The sequence below is a fragment of the Cryptomeria japonica genome, chromosome 7 (assembly GCF_030272615.1).
Source record: "Cryptomeria japonica chromosome 7, Sugi_1.0, whole genome shotgun sequence".
Lineage (NCBI taxonomy): Eukaryota > Viridiplantae > Streptophyta > Pinopsida > Cupressales > Cupressaceae > Cryptomeria > Cryptomeria japonica.
This window is the reverse complement of record NC_081411.1, coordinates 351,513,130-351,540,656: the sequence shown is the minus strand read 5'-3', so window position 1 is coordinate 351,540,656 and position 27,527 is coordinate 351,513,130. Positions and strand designations below refer to the sequence as shown.

General features: G+C 35.4%; 1 protein-coding gene across 1 annotated transcript; it reads right to left on the bottom strand.

Moving 5' to 3' along the window:
- Window positions 1–21,683: 21,683 nt before the first annotated feature.
- On the bottom strand, window positions 21,684–22,627 carry LOC131856753 (germin-like protein subfamily 1 member 16). The gene is made up of 4 exons (XM_059208669.1): window positions 22,383–22,627; window positions 22,163–22,299; window positions 21,942–22,078; window positions 21,684–21,857 (listed from the first exon to the last, which is right to left on the bottom strand). Exons 1-4 carry the CDS (start codon window positions 22,577–22,579, stop codon window positions 21,684–21,686), a joined length of 645 nt encoding a protein of 214 aa, XP_059064652.1. The 5' UTR covers window positions 22,580–22,627.
- Between the last annotated feature and the right edge of the window lie 4,900 nt (window positions 22,628–27,527).

Below are 27,527 nucleotides of genomic sequence, written 5' to 3'. Positions count from 1 at the left end.
CTCACTGGTACCCTCACCTACACCAAAGAAAACAAGGCAACAACAATAGGTAGTGAGGCCTCTAGCGAAAAAGTTGACTCCTAAGAAGAAGAAGGTAAAACAAGAGATTTCTCCATTGGATAAACTCTGAAGTGAAATTACTGAAGATGGAAAGTTGAAAAACATCAGCAAACTATACAACACACTATCTACTGATGACAAAGAAATCATAGAGAACAATGTAAGTTTACACTTAGATATATACAAGAAATTTTTGATGGAAATTGTTGATGAAATACGCAATGAGTTGTATAGAAGACTAGAAGCTAGAATGGTAGCTATTGTTGAGCTGGATAAGAAAATAAAAATTGAGAAACTACTTGCAATGCATCCAGTAAACTCACCTGATGAGATAGACAAGCTAATCAGTGAAGCTAACTGGACAATATTTTCAACTCCTCACCAACATGTAGCATTGATGGCAGGTAGAGTAAATGAAGTCTTTGAGGAAACATCAGATGCATGGGATATATTCTTTGTAGAAAAAGAGAAACATGAAGAATTACTAAAACCCAAGACTATCAGAGTATACCAAAAGGACAGGGATAACAGGAAAGGTAAGGTAGGTGGACCTCCAAACCTTAAAATAACTGATAATGTGCTCCCACCTCTTACTGATACTCCACTAGTACAAACTATAGACATTCAACCGGCCACTGATAGTATGGAGACTCCACTAGAGGATACAAATCCTGAATTTGAAATTTTGTACACTGTAAATATAGATACTCAAGAAGTAAATGTTGTGGTTGACAAAGAAACCACTGAGGATAAGAAGGAAGAAGTGACTACTGAGTCACCAACTATAGATGTTGAGGTTAAGGTTAATGATACTATAAACATAAGCACAGAAAAAGCTACTTAGTTGGGAGAACCGACAATGGATAGTACAGAGGTACAGACAAAGAAATCAGAAGTGCATATAAAGGCTACACCTGAGAAATTGGCTGTTGAGAGCTCAGAAAACCCTTCTGAGACATAGATGGAGAAACCAAAACAAAAATAGGTTGAGACACAAGTTCAGACAGAAACAATGCCATCGGCTAAAACTGAAAATCCAAAACCTTTACTTATAGAAAGGCAAACACAGAATGACCTACTAGAGGTCGAATCAAGCAAGGTGATTACTACAACTAGTAGCATGGATATTGTGAGAACAGTTGGATAGACATCTCGTACTTCTCTAGGAGAATTTTGACCTACAAATGTAACAGAGGTCTTATTGGATTCAATAAAGAAGATCATAGAGTGCAATGCTCAAGCCTATAAGGCTATTGATGACACCATTCCTATTCTTAAATTGATAGCACCAAAGTGCATTGTGGATAATAAGGATTCTTTAGGTCAACTAGACGCATTCTCTAAGTTCATCACTGGTAACATTTTGACTATTGATCAAATAAATGAGGACACATTTAAGAAGAGAATGATTAAGGAAAAAGAGAAATTCTTTGTGGAAATTGTAAAGAAGAACAAGTAGAAAATGGACACCTTATTACCGGAACTTGAAGAGACAATTTTTTTATTTCAAGAAAATCTATAGAGACACTTGTAAAACAAATACTCTAATAGAAGATCTAGACAAGGAAATCAGCAAAGCACAAGATGAGATTAACAATATTGCTGATAATCTGATAGGTACATCATATTCATTTTTTGAGATAGAAAAGAAAGTTGCAGATCTAGAACAGAAAATAAGAAGTTTGAGAAGGACAAAGAGAGAATAAAGGATAAGGCAAAGAGCTTAAAATGTCAACTTGGTCCTAAACTAGACTACCTTATTTCTATGAGGAAAGAAATTTCTGAGGCTCTAGTTCCCAGACTTAAGACACCGGAAGAGAAATTGCACATACTCACTGGTATAGTTCAGAGAACATAAGAGGCATTACAGGATAGCAAAAGATTCATGGGTAGTTTAAATTTGGTTTTGACAAATATTTTTCAGATTGTAACCCACCGGTTACAAGAATCTAGGCAGGAATCCATTGACAGTGAATGACAACTTGTCATTGATGTCAAAGGGAGAGTAGTGAGATGAGAAAAATGATCGGAATAGGACATCATCAACTCAAGGGGAGCATACATTTTTGGACACACAGTTTTGGTAAGACAATTTCTGTTGGACACATTCTTTTTGGATTTTTCTCATGAGTGTTGCCATCAATTCCAAAGGGGGAGATTGCTGGCAAATGCACACTCTAATGAGAAATTGTAGGTGATTGAAGGCATTGTCATTAATGGTAACCTCAAAATCATGTGATACTGGTAGGCACCGACACAGGAAGAGTCTACACCAACATATAAAACCTTGGCACCGAAAGGAAGAATACCGGCACCTTGGCCGACAACAATTTTGTATAAACATATTTTGTAATTAATTGTAAAATCTTTTTGTAAGCCGACATGGTAGATTGTAATATGACTCATATATGTATTAGATCATTATAGACCATTTAGGATATGATATGATGCGAAATATGAATAGAAGGTAGAAAATATAATATGTGAATTATTGGTTAAAGGTTTATGTATGTAGAAGAACTTAAACTGGTACTGAATTTGGCATAGCAGATGCTAATCTAAAGTAGTACAAGACATTGGATTAGTATAATCCATTTTTGTAAGTCAATGTGACTTCCTTTGTAACTAAGCAGTGAGCTTTAGGCACTTGGCCTTCTTGCATGTGCAGGCCCCTATTGTAAGCAGTAATATTCCCTTATTGGCCAGTAAGCAAATATTGTGGGTCACAAATCCCACCGACATTTTTCCCACACCGGGTTTCCTCATTAAAATATTATGTTATGGTGTGCTTCTCATGTTGTGGTTGTTATTCTTATTTGCTACATTATTTCTAGTTTATCGATACACAATTTTAATATGCTTTTCATGTTATAAGTTAAGAAAATTATTATACCAGTCAGATACTGATTCACCCCCCCTCTCAGTATCTTTGGGAATCCTAACAATTGAAGGCTACTGCAATTAATGAGTTGAGAAAAATGACTAATAATTCTATCAATAGAGATACCTTGGTTGTTAAACTATCTGCTTTTGAGCTTGAAGAATTTGGACCTTCTGGAGCTGTGAGGTCTGATCCTGCTTTTCATGCATCTGCATCATCAAGTGGCAAGCATGACTGGAAAGATTTATAGGAAAAGGAATTGGATGATATAAAGAGAGAAGATGAAGAATTTGATCAACTTGAAGCCCTATTTGCTAGAAGAGTACCTAAAGGACCCATAGGAAGTAAGTATGAAGGAAAAACACCTTTTAAATGTTTTGCATGTAATAAGATAGCTCATTTTGCTTCAAGATGTCCTAAAAGGAATTCAAGATTTGAAGAGAGAGCTAGAAGATATTTTAAGCCTAACCCTAGTTATTAGAACAAGTACAAGTACAGGAAAAATAAAGATAAGTAATGCTACATAGGGGATGAGGAAGGTGTGATTGATTTTGATGATAAAATGACACCTGACTCTGCTAGTGGTTCCAACAATGGAAAGGAATGGGTGTTCTTGGCTATCAAGGAAGATATTCTGACACTGGATGAGAGTGTATAGGAAGAGAAGGCACTTGTTGCTAAAATTGAAGATAAGGATGAATGGGTAATTGATAGTGGATGTTCACATCATATGACTGGAGATAAAAGGAAGTATCTATCTTTACAAGAATTTGATTGAGGTCTAGTTAGATTTGGAGATGAAAAAGCATGTATGATCAAAGGAAAAGGAACTATATATTTGGATGGTAAGCATAATACTGATAATGTATATTATGTTGAAGATTTAAAACATAATCTTTTGAGTGTAGGACAATTGGTGGATAAGGGATTTCAGTTACAGTTCAAGGATGGAAAATGCAAAATCATTACCAGATCAGGATTGGAAATTGCAACCGATACTTAGACAAAAGGTAATATATTTAATTTGAATTCTGGTGAGAGGACATGTTTGATTTCACAAATTGATGATAGTTGGTTATGACATGAAAGGCTATGTCATGTGAATTTTGATTGCATTGTGAAGATCAGTTCAACTAAGGTAGTTAGAGATATACCAAAGATTGTGAAACCCTATAATCCAGTATGTAGGAAATGTCAAATGGGAAAACAAGTCAGAACCTCTTTTAAGAGTATAGAAGATAAATATAATAATGTTCTTGATCTTATTCATACTGATTTGTATGGCCCTGCTAAACTTAAAAGTTTTCAATGTGACAGATATTTAATGCTAATCATTGATAATTATTATAGAATGATGTGGGTTACTTTTCTAAGGGAGAAATCTAAGGCTTTTGAAAAGTTTAAAATATTTAAATCTAAAGTCGAGGGAGAGATAGGATTGAAGATTAAATTATTAAGGTCAAATCATGATGGAGAATTCACTTCCGATAAGTAATAACTTTTGTGAGAGGCATGGTATAAGGAGATAATTTTCTGCTCCCTAAACACCTCAACAAAATTGAGTTATGGAAAGGAAGAACAAAACTATCTTGGATGCTGCTAGAACAATGATGATGGAAGATAATATACCTCATATCTACTGGAGAGAAGCAGTGAGCACAACTATTGAGTACATATCAAAGGTGAAACTGGTAAGACACCTTATGAATTTTGGTTTGGCAATACACCTACAGTTAAGTATTTCAGAATCTTTGGTAGTAAATATTATATCAGAAGAGATAATATCATTGGAAAATTTAATTCTAGATGTGATGAAGGAATATTTCCTAGTTATTCTAATGAAAGCAAATAATATAGATGTTATAACAAGAGACTATAGATAATTGTGGAGAGCACTAATGTCAAGGTGGATGAGCTGAATAGAAGTCAAATCAGAGTTTATGAGCAAGAACTAGCAGTGGAAATGATTATATTTGAACTAGTTTCACCTTTATCAGAACAAAATGTTGAGCCTGTTACTCTAGCAGTATTAGAAAATTCAACAGTAATGGAAGAATAAGAAAGAGGAACAAAGAATTAGAAGACTCCTTGGTATGTGAGGTTGAATCATTCAAAAGATCAGATCACTGGGGATAAAAATAATGGAGTGATGACATGAAGGAGATTGGCATCTGATAATGCATGCTTAATTTCTCAATTTGAACCGATACCAGTAATTGAATCATGGGTAATTGCACAAATATGGTGGTAAAAAAGGGGGGTATAAGTGGACACTTTTTTTTCTAAAATGAGGTGAGCTCGAACTTGGAGGCAAAATTTGAAAGTCATCCATTTAAAATATGAAGATAATCAAAGAACAAATATTGTAGTACTCTAAATCTAGTTTCCAAACTACTAAACATTTTCAAAATTGGATAAGATTAAGGGGTCAAATCCTTCGTGCATGAAAAATAGACCCTGATTTTTTTAGAAAAAAACATAACACAGTGTCTAACGTGCGCATCAAAAAAGTCATAGTTAGATTTAGTATTTTGACAGATCCTTTGGCAGAAATATAGTTAAGAGTGAGCAATAGAAGATGTTTTTTTTTTGTAATTTTTTGTCGAGTATTTTTTTTTATGATTTTTCCAATCAAGCACATCCTGAAAATTAGGTACCTATTCAAGCGTGAAGCATAAGTTGCACTAAAAAAATAAAAAATGCAAATTTGTTTTTTTTAAATTGTAAAGAATCAAGTTCACTACAACAATATATAATTTTTTTAAAATTTGGATAATAAATCAAAAGTTATTAAAAAAAAGGTGCACGTATGTCTGTAAGAATGATAGAGACACTAGTAAAAGAAATTCAATAATAATATGTTATTGTTTTTCAAATTTTAAAAAAATTATATGGTTAGAAAGCTCAAAAGATGGGTGAAAATATGGTGGAAATTTTAGAAATACCCACTTGATGATGTGTAAACCTGATGATGGCAAAGTCGAGAAACCAAATTGATAAAATAAATCACACCAAAAAGGAGGGAAATGGAGGGAAATCAAACTTCCAAACCATAGCTTTGTCATCCAGGCCTATTTCCAAGCCTAAATAGACAAAAGTGTGTATGGGGTACCTATGGCATAAAAAATGCGTACAAGGTACTTATGGTGTAAGAAGCCTATGATGAATACTAAGAGGGGGGAGTGAATTAGTATACCAAAAAATACTGAACTTAAACACTTAAACAGTTTAGCAATAAATTGGTATAATAGTTTTACTAACAAACCGGTTAACACAAATGCAAACCAAATAGAAAATAAGGCATTCACCCATAGAAGAGCAATCACCATAACATGAGATTTTAACGTGGAAACCCAAACGGGAAAAACCATAGTGAGATGAAACTCAGAAGTAACTATCTGCAGAGTAGTAACTAGACTGATTAAGGTCATACAAAGTTATTTACCAGAACAGATCCTGTTAGGAATCTCAAACTCTGTTAGGAGATAAGTCTGATTAAAGACTACCTTGTGAGAGGATTTCAGATCCACAATTGTGAACCACCTTGTTAGAGGATTTACAAAAGCTTTTCCAAGCCTACATGGTTAAAGGTTATAGACTTGTCAAAGATGTGAGTAATCAACAAGTGAGTGATCTAAATACTAGCATAGTATGCCATGTTAGATCCTTGATAGCTCATTGTTAATGCATTTTAGCATTACTTTAGTCTTCAAAATCTTCACACTCTATTTCTTCATACAAACCTATTGTTCTTCTGTGATCGCACATACAAAAACCTCATCAACCACACAAAACCCTAGACATGATGTCCTTATAAAGGAATTTGATTTCATGTCGATCCAACAGCATTACATTGCAAGTTCCTAGGTTTAGTGCATCTCAACACATTTGGTAACACGACACAGAATCACCACCAAAGTGTCAATGGATGATAGCTCATCAAAAAAATAATACTGGTTGGTAACTCATCATAGAGTAATACTGGTTCATACATTTACCTATTATCGGTTTGCCAAAATGCAGACTGGGAAAAAATGATAACAAGTGCTTTGGGATCCTCGAACCTCTTGAGGTCTTCATACTGCTTGGAATCGGTAAACACTTTCTGCAAAAGACCGATAATCTAAAGACTATAATACATAATACCAGTTGAGCATAACTCATACATACAAAAAGTGATCTCAAAGCAAGTGTGTGTCCATCAATGACAATCACAACAACATCATCAAAAATGCCAACAATCTCCCCCTTTGGCATTGATGGTGCAACACTTAGGAAAAGTTTTTTTTCATCTAAGTGTTTTACAACAAAAATATGCCATAATCAAAATTACTCCCCCTAAGCATATACACTACCCCTTTTGTAGAAAATACAATGTATACTACTCCCTTACAGAGATAAACATGTATCAAAATTTTAAATACAAAATACTACTCCCCCTTTGCCAACAATGACAAAGTACTGCGAAAAACCCCAGTTTCTCATTATCATTAAAATAATAAATGTTTATGACAATAATGAGTGAAACTTATGAAAAACCGATTTAAAATACTGCATAAATGTCTTCATGGATAAGGACCATGACTCAAGCAATGGGGTAGCAACCTAACTTTTTGTTTGCATCTGGGATACCTATTCCTCCATGGCGTCCAAGATACTCAACTCTTGAGTGACCGTTAAGGCATCCAGATTGCGATAGTACTTCTAAAGTATTTACAGTCATGGTAGTAGAGCCAATTGAAGTTCCTTCAAATCATTGGTCTGGTTGGTGATTTCCAACTCTATTCTGGTAGTCTAGAGTTGAAACCAGTGAACGGTTTGCCCAAATGTGGTGAAGGAATCATAGGGCATCTTGAAGGTGCTTATATATGCCTGCAAATCAGATTGCAGTATATCTTTTTGAGCTAGCACATCATCACAAAATAGATGGGGTTGGCTTATCTTACTGAGAAGTAATTTCCCCTCAGCCATAGCATCTCTTATGTCTTTCTGCTCTTTCTGAAGTTCTGACCGGAGCTCGTTTAATTTCTTTACTAAGGCAATGTTCAGTGCCTTTTGATGGTTCTTTTGTGCATTGGCTTCAATAACATCTTCCAGGCATTGCACCTTGTCCTCTACAACTGTGCATAAAAGTTTCAATTAGGCGAGAGAGGAATTGGTACTAGGGAGGTTGGTACTGGGTATCAAACCGGTAAGAGTTTCTACCACAGTTTGAATACATCTTGTTCCTTCTTCCTCCTTAGTGCTTCCAGTCGCTCTTGGGCAAGCTTAATGCTTTGTAGCAGCTCCATTTCATTTGCAGATTTGAGGTCAATGGGACTAGTAATGTCAGTTGGTTTGGCTTGACTACCAGTTTCCTTAGGGGTCTCCACTTGTGTACTCTTTGCCGCTTCCTCCTTCTCTTTGGCTCTTTGCTTTTCCTCTTCAACCTTCTTTTGCTCCTTTGCTTCTTTCTTTCTCTTTTCTTCTTCCTTCTTTCTATCTTCTTCTTTCTACTTGTCTTCTTCTTTCTTCTTCTCCTCTTCCTATTTCCTCTTCTCCTCTTCCTTTTTCTTCTCCTCCTCTTCCGGTTTCTATTTGTCCTCTTCCTTTTTCTTCTTCTCCTCTTCCTCTTTATTCTTTTTCTCTTTCTCCACTTCCACTTTATAAGCCTTATCTTTGTCCTATTTTTCTTTGTCCACTCTCTATTTGTCAGCGTTTTCCTTTGTTGCATCCGGAGTGACATTTTCACCATCCAAAGCATCAATGTCAATAGGGTCCATTTGTTCAGTGACTGATTCTCCTTCACTGTCATACACCTCATCCGGTTTTCCAGTTTCTAGTTCTTGCTCAGCCTTCTTGTTGGCTTTGGACACTTGGTGCAACCTTAGACCAACTTTGGCATGTGAGTGGGTATCTTTTACCACTTCAGGGACTTTCCCTTCCAATAATAGGAGTCTTCTTCTTCTCATGAAGAAGAGGCCTTTGTACTTTTCTATAACTTCATAAAGTTCTGAATTTGACATATCAGGAAAATATTGTGCAAATATTTCTTCTCTTATTTCCTGTTCCTTTTCTATGGCAATGTGCCATTTGTTATCTAAAGAATTATATAAAGAATCCGGTGTCACAGATCTAATTTCTGATGGCAACTGATCATTAATACATAAATATTGAATAACTTATTGTTCAACTTCCTCCTTTTCATTGTCATTAAAATCATCAAAATGATCTATTAAATCACTTAGCACGTTTCTCCTAATATTCTTTATAGTTCTTTGACAATGTGTCAAAGGTTTGTAAGAGGAAATGTCTATATTTACCGGTGCTGATGATGTGGGTTCATTGCTGGTTGTCTTTGTCTTCTTCCTTGTTTGCCTAGTCTTTTTAGGCTGTACATCAGGTTCTGTATCCTCTGAGTATGGTAAAGTGTTCTTAGTTTTCCGCTTCCTTTCAAAGACCTTGGTAGGTGCAACTTCCAGTTTTTTCTTTGCCTATGACAGCTTGGTCACTTTAGAACTTGCTGAAGTAACCGGTGCCGATATAGATGGCACTGCCTTTCCCTTCTTTATCAAAGGTTCATCAACCGGTGTTACCCTTTCCAAATAGGTGTTGGTTCTCTTCTTCTTAGGATCAAGAGGTGAGGCAAGTAGGGTAGAGGCATACCTATCTAGCATGTCATACATTACTCATATCCCATGGGCTCCACTTCTTCTTTTCTAGCTTCAACTTCCTCCATTATGCACTCATCTACTCTGATGATAAATTAGATTTCCTCTTCATACTTCTTGACAATATCACCAGATATTCTCACCCTCTGGCTCATCTTGCATCTGAACTCATCAAATTATTTGTTCAGGACTTCAAGATAACCGATTCCTACCGCTTGTAGACTCTCTCTGATTTACTTGGTAACCGGTTGGTCAGTAAACCATTGTATATCACCAACTCTTGAGAAATAGCCTTGAAAATAGAAAAATAATCATAGCAGTAGTTGTCCAAATTTAAATCTTAAGGCATTGTCCTATTTAATTAACTTTAGGTTCACCAGAAGTTGCCTTTGCATATAGGTGCATTAATCAAATGAGGCATCTTCCATGATCATCCTGTAGGTGGCATTTACCGCTACAGTAGAGATAGAGTTAATTATGATAGCATAGAATGTCCGGCAACCTATCACCATACAAGCATATTTGACTAGATCGTCCTTGATGGTATTGATGGTCATTCCCTGTTGGTCGCTCACAAAACCAGTGAACTTGGTCATTTTTGGCTTAATGACTTTCCTTAGGGCTGGCACATCTCCAACGTTACAGAAACTAGTGACAACATGAATAGCTTCCGGTGTGATGTCATGTGTGCACTCAAGATACATGTTGTCACCGTGTACTCTACTTATAATGATTCAAATGTGATCTTCTATGAACTTTTCAAGAAAATACACCGCATTGTGAAGCTTCTTCTTTTCTAGGATGCTATATTTTGGTTTGATCTTCTGGTCCTTCCTGCAAAATAAACCTATCTAAGAATAGATCACTAGAGATCCTAAGTCTTCTATTTTGTAATCAATATAATCTGAAATACCTTCCTCAACTATAACACTAGTAGGTATTTGGGATATGGCATTGTATAAATACCTTTAGAAATCTGTAATTTAGGGTTTGCAACTTCAGCTTCACCACACACTATTTGGGTTGCTAGATTACTGCTTTGTGTTCTTCACCAAACTGATTGATATTATCTTTGGATTCTTCTTTCAAAGTTTTGAAATCTCTTTGAATCTCAAGACAAATTGCCTTTTTTCGCTTTGTACTTGAAAATTTCTTCGCTTGCAAATGATAAGTGAAAATGACTTGAAAATCCCTTTTAAATGAATTCTTCACCTACCATAATAAATGCTCCACCATGTGGGCATAAACCCTAATTTGCCTTTTACTATTTCCAATCTTCTACCAATTGACAGGTATCACATACTGGTTAAGGTCTTTTACCAGTGTAAACCAGGGGTTCAAAACATTTCACCATTTTGCTCCTCCTAAGCTTTTCTGAAGCTTAGTTTGCTGGTTCAGCGACTTCCACACTAGGTGCAAAAACCAGTTCTTCTTGTGACACTTCTTCAGGTTTCTTCTTCCATGTTGTCTTCATATCTGTTTTAATAGTTTCAACATCAATCTTTCCTTCCAGAGTGACCGGTATATCATCTGATATGTTCTTTCTCATTATGTAGGTTCTGGTAGGGTGGTTTGTTGCAATGATAGCAAACCATTCCAGGTATTCTCCATGGTCCATTATTCATTCTACCATTCTTCCTTCTACATGTTGCAGCAATGTGACCACTACCATGACAAATCAAACAGGTTAATCTCCAACTGGTTCCCGCTTGATAGCCACCACCACTTGACTGATGGTCATAGGCATTATACCGGTTTGGATTCTAGTTCACAGAGGATTCAGGAAAAACTCCTTGACTCCTTTGAGGATATCTTCTAGTGTTGTGTATAATAGACCTGCACTCAAATGCTCTATGCCCAAACTTGTTGCATGCATAAAAGTTACCATTGAATCTATTGGATCTAGGCTTATTGTTTAGAAAGTAGGGAAAATTATTGTAAGCCTTACTTCTACATACATTAGCAGTGTGTCCTTCCTTGAGATAATTAAAGAAAACATGTTTGATCTTTTTCTTAACTTATCCTTTGGTGTCAATTGCTTCTTTGATGCTCCATCTTTTGTTCTAGAGGTCTCACCTTCGTCAACCAAAAAAACCAAGTCCAGTGGTATTCTTCACTAGTTTTGTTGATTCAAGCTTTTGTTCTAGCTTAACAATTCTCTTATTGAATTTGGCAAGTATTTCCTTTGACTCATTGAGTTCTTTGGAAATAGCAGCATTGGATTCCTTCAAGATTGCATTCTGAGAAATAACCATGTTTACTTCACCTTGCATTTCTTCTTTTTCCACTTTACTTTCTTGGAGATGAGTGGTTAGTGTACTGATTTCTTGCTTCAGCTTGGAGATCTCATGATCTTTGTCTTTTACCAGATCTTCAACTTTCCTCTGGTTCTCATGCTCTTGACACATTCTGATAGTCAGTCCTTCCAGTTCCCTTCTTAGGTTAGCATTAGATTCATTCATTTTTTCAACTTCTTCAACTAGGGCTTCCATGTCTGCTTCATCAGAAGAACTATTTTCAGTAAGCTCCATCATTTTCTCAGCATGCTCTCTTCTCTTTGCTAGAGAGGCTTTATATTTGACTTTGAGTTCATCAAAGGCTTTCTCAGTCTGAGTGAGATGATGAGTAAGTTCCCTCATAGTGTAATCCCCCATATCTCCTCCCAAGTGGTTAGACTTATAGAAAGGTTGTCTCTAATACCATTTGATGAATACTAAGAGGGGAGGGGGTGAATTATTATACCAAAAAATACTGAACTTAAACACTTAAACAATTTAGCAGTAAACCGGTATAACAGTTTTACTAACAAATCAGTTAACACAAATGCAAACCAAACAAAAAATAAGGGATTCACCCACAGAAGCACAATCACCATAACACAAGAGATTTTGACATGGAAACCCAAATGGGAAAAACCATGATGAGATGAAAATCACAAGTAACTATTTGCAGGAATAGTAACCAAACCGGTTAAGGTCATACAATGTTCTTTACCAGAATGGATCTTGTTAGGAATCTCAATCATTGTTAGGAGATAAGTCTGATTAAAGACTACCTTGTGAGTGGATTTCAGATCCCTAGTTGTGAACTACCCTGTTAAAGGATTTACATAGGCTTTGCGAGGCCTACCCGATTAAGGGTTACAAACTTGTCGAAGATGTGAGTAATCAACAAGTGAGTAATCTAAATACTAGTAGAGTATGATTGGTTAGATCCTTGATAGCTCATTGTTAATGCATTTCAGCATTACTTCAGTCTTCAAAATCTTCACACTCTATTTCTTCATACAGACCTAATCTTCTTCTGTGATTGCACATACAAAAACCTCATCAACCACACAAAAACCTAATAGCTAATAAAACCCTAGATATAAAGGAATCTAATTTCATGTCGGTCCAATAGGATTACATTGCAAGTTCCTAGGTTCAGTGCATCTGGACACATTTGGTAACATGACACAGAATCACTGCCAAAGTGTCAGTGGATGATAACTCATCAAAAAAATAATACCAGTTGGTAACTCATCACAGAGTAATACCAGTTCATACATTCACCTATTACCGGTTTGCCAAAATGAAGACTGGTAAAAAATGATAACAATGGCTTTGTTTCTTCGTACCGCTTTGGGATCCTCAAACCGGTTGAGGTCTTCATACCGCTTGGGTCTTCATACCGCTTGCGATCAGTAAACACTTTCTGCAAAACGCTGATAGTCTAAAGGCTATAATACATAATACTGGTTGGAACAAATACTAATTGAGCATAACTCATCCATACAAAAATTGATCTCAAAGCAAGTGTGTGTCCCTCAATGACAATCACACAACATAAAAAATTCCAACAACATGTACATTCTATCTTAACTATAAAAAGTGTGTACGCGCTATTTTTACTATAAAAAGCACGTACACACTATTTTTACTATAAATAGTGTGTACGAGCTAAGTTTGTTTAAATTTTGGGAGTGTGTATAATATGATATTGTATATATATAATGTATATATACACATAATATATAATATAAAAAATAAAAAATATATAATATTTATATATATATATATGTATATAATAATATACACACACATATGTGTGTATGTATGTGTATTGTCTCCCTCTCTCCTCCTCTCAAGCATGTAAAAGATGCCTCTCTCTCTCTCTCTCTCTCTCTCTCTCTCTCTTCCTCTCCCTCCAATATATCTTCTTTTTGTTTGCATATATATAAGGTTATAAGAAGACTAACAAGATGATCGGTTTTATTTTTATTTTTAAAGAAGATAGGATATACAGTTGAACGTTTGAAGAAAATAAGCATATTGGTTTCTTTGGATCATGTGGATGTATTGGTTGGATAATATTTATGGGTTGTATGGTGTACTAAGGGGCCATATGATGTATTATGACCCCTAAGGTGTCGTTATGGCTCATATGGTATTCTATGATCCCCTAGGACACCATATGACCCCTTAGGACTCCATATGGTGTTGTTATCGGTCATATGGTGTCCTAAAGGGTCATATGGTATTCTATGACCCCTTATGATACCATATGATCCCTTACATGTCATCAGAGGTCATATTGTTTCCTAAGTGGTCACATGGTGTGCTATGACCCCTTAGGACACCATATGACCCCTTAAGACACCATATGACCCATAACAACACCATATGGTGTCCTAAGGGGTCATAGGATGCCATATGACCCCTCAGGATACCATACAACTCATAACAACACCATATGGTGTCGTAATGGTCATTTGGTGTTCTATGACCCCTTAGGACACTATTTAGCATCATTATAGGTCCTATGGTGTGCTAAGGGATCATATAGTGTCCTATGACCCCTTAGGATACCATATGAACCCTTAGATGTTGTTAGGGGTCGTATTGTGTTCTAAGGGTCATATGGTGTCCTGTGATCCATTAGGACACCATATGGTATCATTATGTGTCTTATGTTGTCATATAAACCCTAAGACACCTTATGACCACTAAGGACACCATATGGTATCATCGAGGGCCATATGGTGTCCTAGGGGGTCATATGGTTTCCTACGACCCCTAAGGACACTATTTGACCCCTTAGGCCTCCATATGGTGTCATTATGGGTTGTATGGTGTCCTACGAGGTCATATAGTGTTTTATGACCCCTTAGGACACCATTTGGTGCCATTATAGGTTGTATGGTGTGCTAAGGGTTCATATGGTTTCTTGTGACCCCTTAGGACTCCATATGACCTCTTACGTCTTGTTAGGGGTCATATGGTGTCCTAATGGGTCATATGGTGTTCTATGATATATTAAGACACCATATGATCCCTTAGGACTCCATATGGTGTTTTTATGGGTCGTATGGTGTCCTAAAGGGTCATATAGTATTTTATGACCTCTTAGGACACCATATGATCCCTTAGGTGTCATTAGAGGTCATGTTGTTTCTTAAGAGGTCATATGGTGTCCTATGACCCCTTAGACACCATACGACCCTAACAACATCATATCATGTCGTAAGGGGTCATAGGATGTCATATGACCCCTCAGTATACCATACGACCCATAACAACATCATATGGTGCCCTAAAGGGTAATATGGCATTTTATGACCCCTTAGGACATTATTTGGCATCATTATAGGTCCTATGGTGTTCTAAGGGATCATATAGTGTCATATGACCCCTTACGATACCATATGACCCCTTAGATGTTGTTAGGGGTTGTATTGTGTTCTAAGGGTCATATGGTGTCCTAACGAGTCATATGGAGTTCTATGATCTGTTAGGACACCATATGATCCCTTAGGACTTTAAATGGTGTCCTAAAGGGTCATATGGTATTCTATGACCTCTTAGGACACCATATGACCCCTTAGGTGTTATTACAAGTTATATTGTTTCCTAAGAGGTCATATGGTGTTCTATGACCCCTTAGGACACTATATGAACCCTCAAGACACCATACGACCCATAACAACATCATATGGTGTCGTAAGCGGTCATAGGATACCATATGGCCCATAACAACACCATATGGTGCCCTAAAGGGTCATATGGTATTTTATGACCCCTTAGGAAACTATTTGTCATCATTATAGGCTCTATGGTGTTCTACGGGATCATATAGTGTCATATGACAAATCAGGATACCATATGACCCCTTAGATGTTGTTAGGGGTTGTATTTTCCATTAGGACACCATATGGTATCATTATGTGTCTTATGTTGTCGTATGACCCCTATGACACATTATGACCACAAAGGACACCATATGGTGTCATTAGGGGTCATATGGTGTCCTAAGGGGTCATATGGTCTCCTATGACCCCTTAGGACACTATTTGCCCCCTTAGGACACCATATGGTGTCCTTTGTGGTCATAATGTGTCATAGGGGTCATACGACAACATAAGACACATAATGATACCATATGGTGTCCTAATGGCAAATACCCCTTAGGACACTATTTGCCCCCTTAGGACTCCATATGGTGTCATTATTGGTTGTATGGTATCCTAAGAGGTCACATAGTGTTTTATGACCCCGTAGGACACCATTTACTATCATTATGGGTTGTATAGTGTGCTAAGGGGTCATATGGTGTCTTATGACCCCTTATGACTCCATATGACCTCTTACGTGTCATTATGGATCATATGGTGTCCTAACGGGTCATATGGTGTCCTATGATCCCTTAGGACTCAATATGGTGTTGTTATAGGTCGTATGGTGTCCTAAAGGGTCATATGGTATTCTATGATCTCCTAGGACACCATATTATCCCCTAGGTGCCATTAGAGGTCATATTGTTTCGTAAGAGGTTATATGGTGTCCTATGATCCCTTAGAACACTATATGACCGCTTAAGACACCATATGACCCATAACGACATCATATGGTGTCCTAAGGGGTCATAGGATGCCATATGACCCCTCAAAATACCATATGACACATAACACCACCATATTGTGCCCTAAAGGGTCATATGGTGTTCTATAACCCCTTAGGACACTATTTGGCATCATTATAGGTCCTTTGATGTTCTAAGGGATCATATAGTGTCCTATGACCCCTTAGGATAACATATGACACCTTAGATGTTGTTAGGGGTCGTATTGTGTTCTAAGGGTCATATGGTGTCCTACGACCCATTGGACACCAGATGGTAACATTATGTGCGTTATGGTGTCATATGACCCCTGGGACACCTTATGACCACTTAGGACACCATATGGTGTCATTATGGGTCATATGGTGTCCTAAGGGGTCTTATAGTCTCCTACAACCCCTTAGGACACTATTTGACCCTTTGGACTCCATATGGCGTCGTTATCAGTCGTATGGTGTCCTAAGAGGTCATATAGTGTTTTATGACCCCTTAGGACACCATTTGGTGTCATTGGGTGGTATGATAAGCTAAGGTGTCATATGGTGTCTTATGACCCCTTAGGACTCCATATGACCTCTTATGTGTCGTTATGGGTCATATGGTGTCCTATGGCCCCTTAGGACACATGCATGGATCCCTAGGATACCATATGACCCCTGAGAATACCATTTGACCTTAGAGAGGGAGGGAATGGGAAAGAGATACACCTAAGAGAGAGAGAGAGAGAGAGAGAGAGAGAGAGAGAGAGAGAGAGAGAGAGATGGGGGAGGTATAGAGAGATCTAAGAGGTGGATAGAGGGATTGGGAGAGAAAGAGAGACCTAAGAGGTGAAGGGAAGAAAGGTGAGAGAGAGAGAAAGAGAGGGTGAGAGATAGAGAGAGTCTGAGTGAGAGGGAGGAAGGGATGGAAGGATATTATAAGAGACTAGAGAGAGAGAGGTTCGAAGAGAGGGAGACAGGGAGAGAGTGAGAAAGAGATGTAATAGATAGAATGAGGATGAGAGGGAGAGACTTCAAAGATAAAGAATGGGAGAGAGAGAGAGAGAGAGAGAGAGAGAGAGAGAGAGAGTTAAGTTAAAAATAGAAAGGGAGGTGAGGAGGTAGGGAGAGAGTGGGAAAGAGACACACTTGACAGAGGAGGAGAGTGAGATAGAGAGATAGAGGTAGATAGAGAGAGAGACTTAAGAGAGAAATAATGTGTGTGTGTGTGTGTGTGTGTGTGTGAGAGAGAGAGAGAGAGAGAGAGAGAGAGAGAGAGAGAGGGAGAAGGAGATAGACTTGAGAGAAAGAGAAATGGAGCGAGAGGGGGAGAGAGAAAGAGAGTTAGAGCGAAAGAAATACTTGTTAAAGGAAGAGAAAGGGAGGGCGAGGGAGAGGGAGATAATGAGAGAGATATACACTTAAGAGAGGGGGAGAGAGTGAGAGATAGAGATATTTGAGAGAGGGAGAGAAAGAGAGGGATATATGAAAGAGAGAAAGAGGGTGAGGGAGATGAGAAAGAGACGAAGAGATACCTGAGAGAGGGAAGAAAGTAGAGAGGGAGATGCCTAAGAGACAAAAAGGTAGGGGTTAAGGAAGAGAGAGGGGGAACGTAGGAAAAGATGAGAGAGATAATGCTGATATGAGCATGTTGATTACTGAAATTTGACTAAGTCTGAAATTTATAAGAATACTCAAAAAACTAGAATCTGCATTATAACTCTTAGAGATATGGAACCACTCTCAAACATCATGACAATATATACAAGTTTTTTAATATTTTTTTTCTAGTTTTCAAAACCTAAGGTCAAATTTACCAATATTTTCAAGAATATAGTTAATGAGTATTAGACCAATTTTTTATGTGTTTCATATCACTACTGTCACATTGAAATTAAGATACTTTATGTCGTGAACCTAAAGTCTTTAATATAAGCTAAGAGTTGTAACATGCCCATTTTTCTACCCATTGGATTAACCTAAGTTTTAACCCACAAGTGAAAGAAATATGTGGCCAAAATACAAGTAATAATTTTTTTTCTATTTTGTTTCAAACAAAGATACATATTTGAAATAATCTCTTTCTAATTTCCATTTCATCATGAATCATATACAATATCATATTCATAAACATATGAATGCATTTATGTATTTTTCTTTCCAAGTTTCCATTTAATTTAGGACTATTTGAATACATATAAAGCTTCTATGAGCTTAATGAAACATAAATAGTACAAGTTTTCCAGATGTCATTGTCGGCACACATCCTCAAATATCAACCACCAACTGCATGGGGAAGAGCATTACTAAAGTGATTTTCCACCCAACCAAGACTTTATAGTCCCTCATGCCTCTTCTATTTGAAGTGGCTTGACCCTTTGATGAAGACTTTGGTTTGGTGACCTCACAATAATATAGCCTTATGAGCATAGTGTTGTGTGCTACATAGCTAGAGCTACCATACATTGGCTACAACCTACATGTATGACGTTCATTTATCTATTTGGTAAATTGGCCATTTATACTAAACCCATATCAATCCTATGAGTTTATAATAGAATGACTATCTAGGTTATTCCCATCCATAGATTGACCTAACCCTAGGATTAACCAACTCAAGCATTCCTATTTAGTAAGAAGCATATCATAGCATAAATCTAACTTAGCTATCACATACATGATCTATGCATAAGATTAAAAATTCTATCACACAAGAATGCATATATTACATGTAACTCAATTTTGAACCTTTCTTAATTTAAGCTCACATAATATCATATAATATATCTCAATATAAAAGAAAGGAAGAATCCTCATGACTGTTATATAGTTACTATGCAATACCGATTCCTTCATCCAGTAATGCTAACCTCACCACTTATCCACTAGCATAGAAATTCCCAAGGTTTTAATAAAAGAAACTAGCCTATTCCCTCAAAATAACTGAACTATTTCCTTCTCTCAATAAGAACAATGAAAACAAGAACAATAAGAAAAATGACTAGAGATTATACAGAAGAAAAGATGAGATGTGACTAAATGACATGGGTTGCTCTATCCTCCAATAGAGCTCCTCTATTTATACATAATTTTGAGAGACCTAATGCTATAATTAAGTTCTCTAAATCTCCACCAATATCCTTCTTATGGCCACTACTAAGCTATGTGGCTTCTCTTCTAATTACAAAGATAACACATAAACAGTCCTATCAAATATGATTATGAATCATCCTTAAAAATTATGCTTAGTTAATTAGTTACTTGGAAAACTGAACATGCATATATATATATATATATATATATATATAACATACTCATGCAATAAAGTTTTTTTAACTCAAACAAGTAATAGTAATAGTAAATAGTAACATCGCAATGGGATGTAGCATATCCTCCCCCTTGTGAATCATTGTCCCTAATGATTTTTAAGTATCAATAATAACATCGAGCATAAACTATAAACATAGAAGCATTGTTTTAGGAACTTTCATATTCAAGCAAAACATGACGAATTTTTTGCTTCATCTCAGCATAATTCTCCCAAGTAGTAGAATATTTTGCATACTAATCCCACTAGACCTTGCATTACAAAACCTCTATAGTTAATTTATACCAAGTTGCCCCTCTATTTATACTACAATGTCTAGTCCAAGATTTATCCTATCCTCCAGCTTATCCCAACTTATAGGAGTTCGACACTTTCTTCCATACAATGCTTCAATTCAAACCGTCTTAATTGTAGAACGATAAGAATTGTTATCTGCAAATTCTACTAAGATTAAGCAATCTTACCACTTGCAATACATTTTTAGTAAATCTTCCAATACTTGGTTTACTCTCTTAGTTTGTCCATTAGTTTCAGGATGGTATGCTGAACTTATATTCAATTTAGTCCCAAGTGAAGAAAATAAAGTTTGCCAAAACCAAAATGTCACACGAGCATCCCTATCAGAAATAATACTTTCAAGGATTCCATGTAATCTAAACATGTCTTGAATAATTTTTCATGTTGTAATAGGTATTCCATCAGTTAAATGTTTCAAGGTTTGGAAATATATGGAATTGAACAAATTTCTAAATTTATTTTATTTTTATAGTTTACAAACCCTAGGATCAATATTTTTTTCATTTTCAAGCATTTAGTTCATGAATATTTGATAACTTTGTTATGTGTTCAATATCACTAGTGCCTTGATGCTAAATGCAGTCAAACCTAAACAGTTGTGAATCAATTATGGGAATGTTCTTTAATCTATGTTGGGAGTCAAGTAGTTATTGTGGTATCCATTATGGTTAGTAATCCCTATGGAGATTGCACCTTAGTGTACACTAGTAGTTGCTTCTTGAGTCAAATAAAAGAAACAGTATTTGCATGTCTATTCAATGGATGATGTGCTAATGCAGAAAATAGGCTTAGATTAGTTCATCATTTTCCTCTCAAATTTTATGTCATTTTATGATTATTTACTAATTAGAGTGAAGTAGAGTTTATTTTAGAAAATGTACTTAATTTTCTATTACCATATTGAAACCTCATAAATATGAATTTAATTTTACTTGTTTATAAAACCAATAATAGCCAATAATAGCAATTCATAACTATAAATATTTGATTTAGCTTGTGCATGTATGATTAAATCTAGAATACTGATTATACTTGTGCCAATAACCACTTGATTAATGGAAAGTTTGTTAAATTCTTTGAGCTCATTCATTTAAAATAGAAACATGGAGACCATTCCATTACCATACAAATAGCTAAGACATGATTACATAAAGCTCGGAGTTGTTGTCACTATATTTAAACTCTATGTTTTTAGCGTGTCAAGACTTGTCAATAGCTTTGTCTGCTAGATCATTGCCTTTGACAAGAGTAGATTATATCTTGTGTTGGAAAAGTTTTGTGTTTTCCTCTCTTAATATTATTTTTCTTTTATTGTTCACTTCAGTAAGCACGCGCCGGATTTTATAATCCCAATAAAACTGTCGTTAAACACTACCGCGAACGGAACGACAGAAGCAATTGCGCACACAATTGGCAATACAAAATCGGCTGCTGGATAAAGGAAATAAGTTCATAATGACTATATTAAGTTATTGTTGTTTACAAATCTCTGAATAGAGACTATGACGTTATACAGTAAACATTTTTATTTAAACAAAGATAACTCACAGATGAGCACCGTTCCCAATAGATACCATTTGTTTGTGCGAGACTAGGTGATAAAAAATAATTTAAAAGTCTACAGTAATATCTCTCCCTGGAACGCAACCGCTTTTGGATGTTTTCTTCAGTCCCGTTGCACTGGCATATATCGTTGAATCTAATTTCTTCACAGCTTGTTGGGTGATGTTGAAAGCTGTTGCCACAATTTTCAACGGAAGCCTCAATATTGACACGCTGCTCGTCTGCCATGATCAACAGTAAGCATTATGATATATTAAAATCGAGTATCTAGCAGATCGACATGTAAATATATGTATTTTCCTTACCACGACACCAGGATTTTGGCTGTTGAGAGCAGAGATATAATTAGCTTCTTCACTTCCAATATTAAGCTCAAAATGGAGTGTACCCCTCGGAAATATAGTGACATCTCCAGGATGCAAAATATCGATGAAAGCTTGACCTAATTTAATACAGCAGGTATTTGATGATTTTGGTTGGAAAAGAAAATTGGGTTAAGAATTAGGGGGGCAGGAGTATGTTTTACCTTGAGTGTCAACAAAACCAACTTGAAGAGGCCCTCCGGAGATAAGAGTAAGCATTTCTGAAGCTCGTGGATGTGTATGTGGTAGATTTGCTCCACACGGAACCATCTTGAACCTCACATATTGCAGCCCCTGAGATCTGCAACACCACACTTTGTCACTGGAACTGCAAAACGAATAGAGTTTGGAAAAAGAGTAATAATTGTAATAATGAAATCTTACGCTGCGGCAGGAAACTTGGCGACTGAAGTGGCAGCACGTACTCCTCCCGAATCGACAGTAACATCTCCATTAGAGAAAATGTTGCGGAGTGTGAAGGTTTTTAGTCCAGGAGCGAAGTCTGTAAGCGGATCAGGGTCTGCTCCATAAACACCTGCATTCATAATGCTAAGAACAACTGCAATAACGAGAAACTTCATCCTCAATATTATGATTGCAATCTCTGCAAGTTGCCTGCGCTTTTTCTTTCTCAAGGTCAAGGATTGTATGATCAAGGCTGCGTTGCTCGTGTATTTATAGGTGCGATATTGGATGCCTTCTAGTTTACGTTAATGCTGCATTTCATGTGATATTTTGTCCCGCAGTCATTAGAGGCGTAATCTCGATAAATTGACTTTCATTAAACTTAAAGATTTGTTAGCAGAGTTATAGAAAAAAATTAAAAAATTCAACTACCTGTAGTTTTCTAAAACTAAAAGTTAATGTTTAATTATAATTATATATGTCTGACTTTAAAAAATTTAAAATATTAAATAGATTTTTAATAAATTGTAATGTTTGAACTCTTCAATTAAATGGATTTTCAAAAAATTAATATTAATTTGATATTTATTAAGTTTAAAACTCACATTTAACTAGAAATTTTTTCATACAATAAAATTAAATATTTTTCAATTATATTGACTTTCATAAAAGAATGTTTTTATTCAAAATTGACAAAGTCATAATAAACAAATGTCATTATAAAAATTAAGTAAAACATTTAAAAGTACATTATATTGAATAAATGTCTTTGTGATTTTAACAAATCAATTAACTAAGAACAACACAAGAGTAGAATATAAATAGTAGATGATTTTTATTTTAATACTTATAATCATATCAAAATTATTGTAAATTATGACTATTATACTTATTTATTTTTATGAGTTGATATGTACCAATAATCCCACTTCCATTGATAATAATTTATAATTCACATTTTTAAATATTTGAAATCTTTTGAGAATTCTAAAATCTTAGCACATACACCAATCCAAATACATTTAGTAAGAATTATTTCTCTCTCAATATCATCAAAACTTAATGTTACTTTGAATGTTGAAGTCCTCTAGCCAATTTCAACTTAATGTCTTATAGACTCGGATGCTAATAAATTGTGCATACTTGTTTGAGATGAGATCATATAGACAACTATCACATGTATTCTCTAAAGGTGACAATATTTGTTCAAAGTCACTAAGGTGGGAAAGTATAGAGAGCAATCATGGAGGTATTTTATTTTTAGTAGTGTCATGTTTATTTTGTTGTTGTTAATCATAGATGCATGAAGTAATTAGTATCCTTTTCATTAATTTGAACAAGTCATCAAAATGATATAATATTTAATGCCTTTGCGATTAGTTTGGATAGGTCAGCAAATTCATACAATGTTTAGTAGGTTCAAGTTTAATTTTTATCACTATTTAACAAATGTTGAATGATCATAGTGCGCCTACATGAGACTTTGAAAACCTTGCACACATCTTAGTGACACATTGTATGAATATGCATACCCTAGTAGTACATTGTACCAGTATGCGATGTTCAATAAATCTGCTCTCCATATTAGATTGGTTGAATTAGTGCTAGTTAGATGTGTTACTTCATTTTAATTGAGGTACTTTTCATTTCAAGCATTTGATAGTACATTTTTCTTTTATTTTTTAATAAAAGTAACACAATATTGTGAATTGGATTATTTGTATTTCTTATTTTTCGTATCTTCCATCAAGATTGACTTCTTCTTAAAATATTCTTATATCGAAACTATACTAACTAAACAAAAATTAAAAATATAAAATAAAAATATTACAATTAAAACATAAAAATATAATTTAATAAAAGAACATGTTAACCAACAAGAAGATGATTGTAATATTATAATTTGAAACCTATCCACCCTCTTAAAAATTCATAACTATAAAAAAAATAAAAAAATGTAATATTAACATTGATAGCTCACTTTACGAAGTTACCACTCAGAATATTGAACCACCAAAGTATCATAAAACAATATGACGAGATTAAGGCGAAGAAATTTGCTTCATATGTGGCCTTTGCCCTTGAAATCTATTGGACTAATATTATTTTGAGCAGTTTAGAACGAGTCATAAGTAAAATGCATGCCTTCCTTGTAGAATACCAAAATCTTGACTCAGCGAGCAATTATTTCATACTATTCTAACATAAATGCAATTATTAATACAAAATAAGCAAAGAAATCAAACTACATCTACACACGTTGTTTGCCATTCCTGCGCTGGATAAGAACTTTTGTCCAGTTACGTATGCGAAAAGCTAAGTCCAGGAAAACGACATCGTAACGAAGGTAGATATGGCTGCTGGAAAAAGATAAGATTTTCATATATTATACTGAGATATGAATTACAAATCCCTGAGAAAGAGATAGAAGTTAAATATAAATTAAATAAAAGAAAATAAAAACAGTCAATATACGTTTCGAACGTTGGACATCATCCCCAATACCGTTTAATAGTCTGTACCATTTAAAAAGTGCCAGCAATAGTAATAATTTTGCTCTATACAGTTATTTGAACATAAGAAGTTTTCAAGATAATGAGGAATTATATACACACTCGCGCTGAATTGCCCCACAGGCAAACGTAAAGAAATCCATCCGGGTCCCTAGAAAATATTGTGGACTCTCCGTATCTATCTTCAGCTTGACGTCGTCTCCACACAATCGACTTTATTTCCTTATCACTGGGCCATTTCAATTGTTTATATATTTTTCCTTTCAATACATTATGGAAATAAAATCCCTTTCACATAATGGATGAAGCATTAATTAGCTTTGTTTATTTGATAATTGTAATCACTTAATACAAGGAAATTAAATGGGCAGGAAGATAAGATAGTTTTTTTTTTATCGATGATTGTAGATATAAAATATTTTGTTAATTTATTATTTTAAATATTTAAATAATATAATTTTTTTTAATATGTTTAGTAGGTCTTTGGTTTGTTGGTGAAGTTGAATGATTCTAAATGATGCCATGAGTGACCAAGTCTTGTTGTGTACAAGGCTCTAACATCATAAGGGATTAGGTTAGGATCATGCCTCAAGCAAATTTGGTAGAATGGATACTTCTCAGTGTTAGGTCCCGAAGACAACTGAGAGGGGTGGGGGGGTGAATCAGTTGTCTACAAATTTAATCCAAATATGACTTAGCCAAACTTAATGATAAATGCCGGTAAACCAAACTTTAATGCCGGTAGACAGTTTAGCAGTTAATTACAGTACCAGTAAAGTTTAATGCATGAAACAGAAAGACCGTAACATCCAAAACACATACACAAATATTTGTATGTGGAAACCCTATAAGGGAAAAAACCATGGTGGGAAACGTTGCCCACAATTAGATGATACTACTGTAGATAGTATGTGTGTACAATATGGAGTCTGCACATGCAAAAAGGCCAACTGCCTAGAGCTCACTGCTTAATCAGTCACACTGACTACAATTGGATGGTTAAATCCAATGATAATGTACTACTCAAAATAGCATCTTCATATGCTAGATTTAGTACTGGTTAAACCCTGATTATCTTTTCAAAACCTTCCCTCAATCTTCAAATGATGTCTGCATGTATAGCTCTGCTTATTTTCGCATATACCTTATTCGCATTTACTTACATTCCCATATCAATTCCATATCAATCTCATAAATGGGATCTTACATATATACCGAAGCCTAAGACCAAATGTGTAGGTCAGCTTACAAAGAATATTACAGTAAAATCAATTACAAATAAATAAATATCTGATGCATCATGTTGGCTCAATGCATTTATAATAATAACAAATCGTCTCCATAAAGTGTTGTACTGATCTAGAATAAATATTCTTGCTAGTGCATAACCTTGACCTATTTGCTAGTAAAAGCAAATATGCAAACCCGAATAGACCAATGAAAAAATCAATAAAACCAAGTGATCAAATAATGTCTTCGACATAACCAAGTAATCTTCAAGTCATTCCAAGTGTCGGTGAACAATATAACCTGCCGATGAACCAGATATCGGCTACTGTGCATAAGTCACTGACTTGCCGGTGAACAAAACCAAACATCTCCAAGTGTTGATAAGTGTTGACAAGTGTTAACAGGTGTTGACATCAATGACAAAACCAATGCAACACATCAAAATACCAACAATCTCCCCCTTTGGCATTGATGGCAACACAAGATGGAAAAACCATCAAAGTGCCAAAATAGAAATGCCAAAAACCAAAAATCGCCCAAAGAGATCATTAACCAGAAATTAAAATACATATTATCTCTCCCCTAGGAATAATCTCTCCCAAAATGTGTTTTTCCATAATATCTCTCCCCCTTTGATATCAAATGCCAAAGCAATACAAAAACCAGATTCAAATACAAAATGCCAACTCATTACAAAATACCAACTACTCCCCCTAAGAAGTAGCTCTCCTCATTAAAGCTAGAATACAATATTTCACTGTTAATTCTGTCGATTGATGACAAAACATCAATTGTCTAAGTCTCTGCCGGTGGGGGTATAACCCCAAGCTGCTCTCGGAGATATTCAAAGGCTTCCTTAGGCAAAGGCTTTGTAAAAATATCTACAATCTTCTCCTTAGTATTCACACAAACCAATTTCACTTCTTTTGCTTTAACATTCTCTTTCAGAAAATTGAATTTGATAGAAACATGTTTAGTTTTAGAGTGAAATACCGGATTCTTAGATATATCAATTGCTGCCATATTATCACAGTAAATGATTATAGGTTCCTTGCATTTTACCTTTATGTCCTTCAACATTTTCTTGAATCATAATACTTGTGTACAATTAGTTGTTGCTGCAACATATTCTGATTCTGTTGTTGATAAACATGTGCAACTTTGTTTCTTGCTCAACCAAGAAATTAATCTGTTACCAAGAAAAATGCTCTATCGGTGGTGCTTTTTTTATCATCTATATCTCCTGCCCAATCAGCATTTGTGTATGCACATAAATCAAAATTTTCATCTCTAGTATACCATAAACCAACATTTGTAGTGCCTTGTAGATACCGTAAAATCCTTTTCACTACTGATTAATGATTTTCTTTGGGATTACTCT

Excerpts from the sequence above, each read along its gene's own strand:
- LOC131856753 (XM_059208669.1), bottom strand. The coding sequence starts at position 22,579 with ATGAAGTTTCTCGTTATTGCAGTTGTTCTTAGCATTATGAATGCAGGT. Across the intron at positions 22,300-22,382 it reads GCCAAGTTTCCTGCCGCAGC|ATCTCAGGGGCTGCAATATG; the intron begins GTAAGATTTCAT and ends GTGGTGTTGCAG. Across the intron at positions 22,079-22,162 it reads TGGTTTTGTTGACACTCAAG|GTCAAGCTTTCATCGATATT; the intron begins GTAAAACATACT and ends GTATTAAATTAG.